This window comes from Prosopis cineraria, unplaced genomic scaffold (assembly GCF_029017545.1).
Source record: "Prosopis cineraria cultivar Desert tree isolate PC_DT_omini unplaced genomic scaffold, ASM2901754v1 PC6, whole genome shotgun sequence".
In the NCBI taxonomy this organism is placed as follows: domain Eukaryota; kingdom Viridiplantae; phylum Streptophyta; class Magnoliopsida; order Fabales; family Fabaceae; genus Prosopis; species Prosopis cineraria.
Window position 1 is genome coordinate 16,402,011 of NW_026555337.1, and position 7,187 is coordinate 16,409,197.

The 7,187-nt window shown below is 31.8% G+C and overlaps 1 protein-coding gene across 1 annotated transcript; it reads left to right on the forward strand.

The window, feature by feature from the left end:
• The first annotated feature begins 1,449 nt into the window (after nucleotides 1-1,449).
• On the forward strand, nucleotides 1,450-2,303 carry LOC129314324 (protein P21-like). Its single transcript, XM_054957727.1, has one exon. The coding sequence runs from the start codon at nucleotides 1,486-1,488 to the stop codon at nucleotides 2,167-2,169; it is 684 nt and encodes a 227-aa protein (XP_054813702.1). The 5' UTR covers nucleotides 1,450-1,485; the 3' UTR covers nucleotides 2,170-2,303.
• Nucleotides 2,304-7,187: the final 4,884 nt, after the last annotated feature.

The window sequence follows — 7,187 nt, forward strand, 5'->3', positions numbered from 1 at the left end:
TTGAATGAAATTTTACTATATGTAGAAAAACGAATAATATGAAATTGAAATTCATAATCACTATTCGTGTTTGGTTTTGTAAGTGAAATGACTGCATTTTGTCGCAAAATTCAAGGATTTTGGGTTCTCATGGTGTGTGTGTGTGTAATTGGTAAACACACATATTTAAACATAATAATAAAATCCAACTGTTTAGTTAATTATTAGATTATTTAGTTTTCGAGAGAGAATTCATTAATTGTTATCACAAAATGTTAAGAGTTAATTAGATTGTACAATCTCATAAATTTTGCCAAACTAGCTATGATAATTTAGGGCCACGTGGACCCAGCTATCTCACTTAGGGTTTTATTATGATTTTTCAAATAATATTATTAGGAACTGGGATTAATTATTGCCTATTTAAAGTCGCACATTGTAACCTATTCTTTTTTTTTTGGGGGGGGGGGGAGTTGAATAAAAATTTTATTTTTTTTTTGTGAGGTGATTACGTGTGGGATTGTGATCATAGTTGAATACAAGAGCTTTTTCGTGAGATTGATCCTCTCTTGAGGTGTGATTTTTATAATTAGGGATCTAAGGATGAGTTCCTTTGGAGTTCTAAATCATTGATCAATAATTTTTATTTTTTTCAAAATGTTGAAAAGAATTAGATTGTACACTCTCATAAATTTTGCCAAACTAGCTATGATAATTTGGGTCTAGCTTGGGTGGCATGGCAGCATGGTGTTCATCAAAGGGAATGATATTTAGGCTATTCAAATTTAAATAAACTGGTCCAGATTTAAAATTTTTATTTTATATTTATTAAATTAAAAAAATTAAAAAATTTTAATAAATTTGTTCACAACCTATTTGATTGATACATATTCAATCTGAACAATCCAACTTAATATTACATGTTTTTAATTTTTATATATTAACTATTCAAATATAATTTAGTCAAGATTTACTATTAAAATTTTTTTATAATCTGTATAAATTTTTATTTGGGTAAATGTAATAATACAAACAAAGATAATCTCCCAATTCACAGTTTCCAAACGTTTTTTTTTTTAAATTATAAGTTAAAAATTTTAAATCTAAATTATTCAGAATAAATCTATATAGTCAATTCATAAAAATTATAAAAATCTTAATATTAAATTTGAACTTTGCAAATTAAATTTTAACTGTCAAAATTAGTGATCAGACAGATTTGTTAAATTTTTTTTTATAATTTTATTTTAATAAATATAAAATAAAAATTTTAAACATAAACTATACAAATTAAAACTTAAACGGTTTCGATTCCATCATATCCTTGATACTGAGTCGGAGTGATTAGCTGAAACGCAATTTATGCCGACATCCTAACTAGATGGACTGGCACAATCGAGCTCATGATTCAAAGCCAACTTGTCGGATCCTCCATAGCTTGAACCCTATATATATGACCATCGTAGTTATCTTTAACACTCACGAAGCAGAGCAGTCAATACAAAAATGGTAGTCATAAAAAGCCTTCTTGTAGTGTTTCCCATCCTTCTGGTTCTTACCTTTACTGTCACCACCCAAGCCGCCAGATTCGTTGTCACAAACAAATGCCCCTACACCGTGTGGGCAGCCGCAGTACCTGTCGGTGGCGGTCGACGGCTAAACTCCGGCGAGATGTGGACAGTTGACGTGGCCCCAGGCACCAAAGGGGCTCGCATATGGGCCCGAACCAACTGTAACTTCGACGGATCAGGACGTGGGCACTGCCAGACCGGTGATTGCGGAGGCTTGCTTCAATGCAATGCCTATGGAACTCCCCCAAATACCCTTGCAGAATTTGCCCTTAACCAATACATGAACAACGACTTTTTAGACATTTCACTCGTCGACGGCTTCAATGTTCCCATGGATTTCAGCCCAACCTCTAATGGCTGCACACGTGGTATCCGCTGCACCGCGGATATCAACGGACAGTGCCCTAACCAGCTAAAAGCTCCAGGAGGCTGTAACAACCCATGCGCAGTGTTTAAGACAGATCAGTATTGTTGCAACTCTGGAAGCTGTGGACCAACTGATTATTCTAGATTCTTCAAGACTAGGTGTCCTGATGCTTATAGTTATACCAAGGATGATGCAACTAGCACTTTCACTTGCCCAGGAGGAACAAACTATAAGGTTGTCTTTTGCCCTTAATTAGATAATGTCATCAGCACCTTGTTTTCTTATTACTGCACCTTGAAATAGAAGACTGGGTCTGTACCGTGGGGTGATAATAAATTCTGATCTATGGTTATGGTCATACTTGAATGGCTCTCTTGTTCGTTGTATTATGGTGGGCATGGCATATGCTAGCTTCTTTGACTCTGTCCGGGTAATTTTAAGGCTAGTCCCTGCCTATACTGAAACAGATTAAAATTATAGGATCGATAATAGTGTTCCCTTAAGGAAATATAAAATTATTGTATCCACGTATAATGGCAGAGCCTCGTTGACTTGATCGAGCCCATTTCACTTTACGAAAAAGTCTATGTTTATGTCTAAACCTGGCTACTTTGCACGTCCTGGCTCTAAAGTTTTGAACAGCCTGAAAATTTTAATAAAACATATTTTAAAACCGTGAATTGGAGTCGAACCTATTGGACACATCTTTTTAAGCTTAAAAAAAATTTAGAATTGGATTACTATTTTATAATGTAAAATGATTATTCAGACTTAAAAGAACCCTTCTTTTCAAGCCTTAAAGTAAAAGAGTCAATTCTTTTAAGTTCTTTTATAATTTTTTACATTCTAATATTAAAAAAATTAAACACTCCACTAATTCTAAAACCCTAGCCTCATTTTATGAGGATGAAAAATGAATATATAAAAAGTTTAATATCTTTGTCACTAATGAGGCTTCACAAAAAAAAAAAGATCAAATTATTTTGATGTTGATGATAATAAAAATCATCAAAATTTAGTTGATGATGCTATAGCAAAATCTAATTGTTATCTGTGTTGATTTTGTGATGATGTTGTTTTTATTAAATTTAAATTTATTGTTACGTATATTGATTTAAATTTGTTTTTCTAGACTTAAAGCTATGTGTAATATTTTTAAATTGAAAAAAAAAGAAAAAAAAAATAAGGTTGAGGCCTGGAGGACCAAGGCTGAGTTGATTAAAATGGAAGTATAATCAAGCTTAACAAACCCAACTCGTTTAGGCCTTAGTCCTTCAAGAGTCGGGTTGGTTCTAATTGACAACTCTATCAAGAGTTAAAATCATTTGAATTTTGCTATGTGAAATTTGGTGAAGTTGGAAGCACTACAAAAATTATGCCAATTAATAATTGGAACGCTGTGTTTTATCTAATTAGAAGGTTTGGGAGTGGTTTTAATACACTGAAGAATTTGGACCCAAAATGCTTCTAATTTTCCCTTCATGGATCAGGTGCATACATCTTCGTCATGCTAGTTGTGTGGCTGTTTCAAGTTGTTGGTTGCATCTCTATTCACTGATTCAAAAGGCACGAAAAATAAATTTAACAATCTTGAAGTCATTATCATAGGCGTTCCCCTTACGATTGTTTAAGCGACCCAATGATTACGTATGCCCAGCCTCACCCGAGCTACATATTCGGGCTTGTCGGACTGGTCACCGGACATGGGTTAAATCATGCCGAACTCAGCCCAGTTGGAACATATGCTTTTTTTTTTTTTTAAGTTTTTTGTGAATAATATTTCTTTAATGATGTTATTTTTGGTTGGGTGTTATAATGAACTATATTATTTTTATGATCTTTTTAGACATTTCTTATCATTACAATTTCTTAATCTCTTTCAAAATTTAAATTTTTTTAACTTAATATTATTTAAAAAAATTGACAATGGTTGAACATATGTAATTGCAAAAAAAGAAAATACTTTTGATTCTAATGTTAGTTTTATAAAGAACATAGAAAAAATATAACTTTTGATCCCTATACTTTTAGCATGTTTTGGTATTAATCCTTATACTTTGATTTTGTTGTTTCAAGTCCCTCCAATTTTATCCATTTGCAATGTAATTTTTTTGTCTGAATGGACTAAAAAAATTATAGAAAAGTCTGTAATTTTTTGGATCCTTTATTGTAAGTTATTTTGTCCTTTTCTTTAATTTTTGAGTTATTTTTATCATCTTTTAGTTAACTAACAGTCAAAGTTAACTTTTATTAACGACAAGGGTAAGATTGCATTATTTTTAAAAGTTGAGGAAACAATTTAGATAATAAATAAGTTCCTAGTTTATGATACTATTTGACCTAAAGTTTATGATGATGATTTGCTCACTTACCCAAGATTATATTGTAGAGTGATTGTGGGAAGACATTTACGACAATCTCTTCCTATAAGTTGCATATTATCGATCGTTTGACCAATCAATAGATAGATATGCATGTTGGATGGGAAAATACAAAGGGGCAAATTATCTACGTATAATGTGTTGAACCTTAGTTTTGATGATAACAAATTAGAGAATATTTTGTTTAACATGGATAAATGTGTTTGAGGAAAAGGGCATTTGAGGTATAAATGAGCTCATATGCTTTAATTTCTTATTTTTATTTTTCAGTAGTATCACTCTTGGTATTGTGATGACACTGTTGATACTAATATGAAGATCTTCCTTTATTAAGCCTTTAATTCTTAGATTCTCTATGGGTAGTGTTTTTGACAATACTAGCATTCTTCTTAAGGCTTATTTTGTTTCTTTTCATATCAATTTAGATAGTCAAGTCTCTCTACTGATATTAAGTTTAATTATAGTCATACATCACTTTGGGTATTCAACCTCTCTATTAGTATTAGAGTCTTACTGAGTATGCTATTTTCTTTTGTTGCTTAACACTATCATTATCAATGTCTTATTATCGGCATTAGTGTCTCACTACCTATAGTAACACTTCCTTTTCCTAGTGTTCTATCAACTTCATTTCCTAAGCTTCTACTTGTATTCATTCAACACTACCGATACTATTGTCTTACTTTTTGAATTATTCAATCTCTTCCAATATTGCTCACCTTGAAACCCAACATCTTTTATAAGGAACACTTCTGATATTACCCTTCACTACTAATATTAATATCAATGACAAGGCTCTATTTTCTCAATCTTTTTTTATTAAGCTTTGTTTTGTCAATTTAATAATTTAATTTGCATTTACTTTTAACAGTTGTGTACACCTTTTCAATCATTAAGAATCATTCTAGATCATTTCTTACTACTCGTATTGCATTCTACTCTACTGGTATTCTTTTATCTACCTTTTGTCAAAGCACTAAATGCATTTATCTGTTTATTACCTTTCTTTCCATGGGCGAGAAACTTCACCGAAAAAGCATTGTGCGGGCACCCTACGTTTTGAAGAAGCTTAGAAGAAAGAAGATAAACTCTCTAATGGCTATTTAATGTGTCTAATGAATCTATCAATGACCTAATGTAAAAATAGATGCATTTATAAAGATGAATGCAGAAGAGTTGTTACACAAACCAATGCATTTATTCTTTTAACAAACTTTTGTGAATTCATTTATTGATTTTGTACTTCATTGATTGTAAATCAACCCTGTGAAAGAGTATTTGCGAAAGTAGTTTGCTTTGTGAACTTACTCTATTTATCCTTACTTTTTACACTAGAGAATAAAGGACTTAAGCTTGAAGAGCCTAAGTGGGTTCAAATATTACCTTTGTGAGGGGAAGTGATTCATATAATTTGTCTCAGATTGTGCTGAGGCAATCAAGAGCCTAAATTAATCTTGGTGGTTAATAGAGCAAAATCTCAAGTTAAACTTGAGGACTGGATGTAGGCTCGTGTTGTTAGAATTGAACCATGATAATTCCTTGTGAACACTTTCTCTCTCTCACTCTCAATACATTTGGTGATATCATTCCTTCTCTTATCTTATTTTAAATAATTTGTTAAAAAATTTTGTTAGCCCAATTTACCCCCCAGTGTTAGATCAAAATTATTTTCACTTTAATCATTTTTTTTTGTTGGCTAAAAGAGAACATCATATATTAGTAATCAAAATAAACTAAAGGGTACACAAATAAAGGACAACAAGAGCACAACAAAAAAAGAAAAACACAAAGATAGCAAATCAATAAAAACAAAAAATAGAGGTTCAAGTATAAACAAAGAGAACATCATAAAGCCTAAAAAGACATGGTCAATAGGGGTGGGGGCTAAATAGCTAGTCTAAGGAGCACAATTCTAACCCTATTGCAAGAGAGAAAACATTTGGTGCAAGGTTTAGACTATGTGGAATCCATTTAAAGGCGCAAGAGCTTAGTGTTTGCCTATGATTTAAACAATAATCCATAATGGTAAAGTACTTCCATTTAAGGCATGAAGAATTACATCTTATAGCTTCTGCTAAGGGGATCTAAACTACCAAAACCAACACCTTATTTAATAGTCCCATAGAAGAGCAGCATTACATGTGATGATTCAACGCTTTAACATCATTGTAAAAAGGAGAGATAATATACACATGCAATGTAGAAACCTTGATACAACTATTGGATGGCACTTGAACCATGTAACTACAACTAGTATTAATTAAAGCACTATCAAAAACACCATCATAGAAAGCAAAAAAATTCAAAATAGTAGCTAGAAAATTAATATCAACAAACTTAGGTCTCTCAATAGCTGCATCCTATTCTTTTCTATCCACATTTGGCACCTTCATTACACTACTGCACTAATTATTAGCAACCCTGAATATAACTAGATGTGTGCTAGTGAGTTTTCAATTATACTTTCAAACCACATAATCAACAGTAGGATTCATCACAACATAAATATCTACATCTAAAGAAACCTTAATACAATTAACTAATAAAGCTAGCCTAACCTATTGAAACCTAAGGGAGAAAAACAACTAAAGATAAAACACAGCATCCCTTATCTTAAACTAAATCATACCTACAGACGACATAATAGTTTTAGGAGAGGTAACCGGTATAAGGAATTGAGGTATATGAATGGGTAAAATCATTGGTTGTTCATCAATGAATTTATAAACATAACTCACTAGGTTCCTAGATTTGGATCACTTAAATTCATTGAGCTTCTTCTCTACCTTTTCTAGCTTGATCACCTCTAGTTTCTTAATAACTACTACTAAATGAACCTCAAAACCAAAACTCATTAACCTTAACCTATACTTCATCATTTTTAAAAAT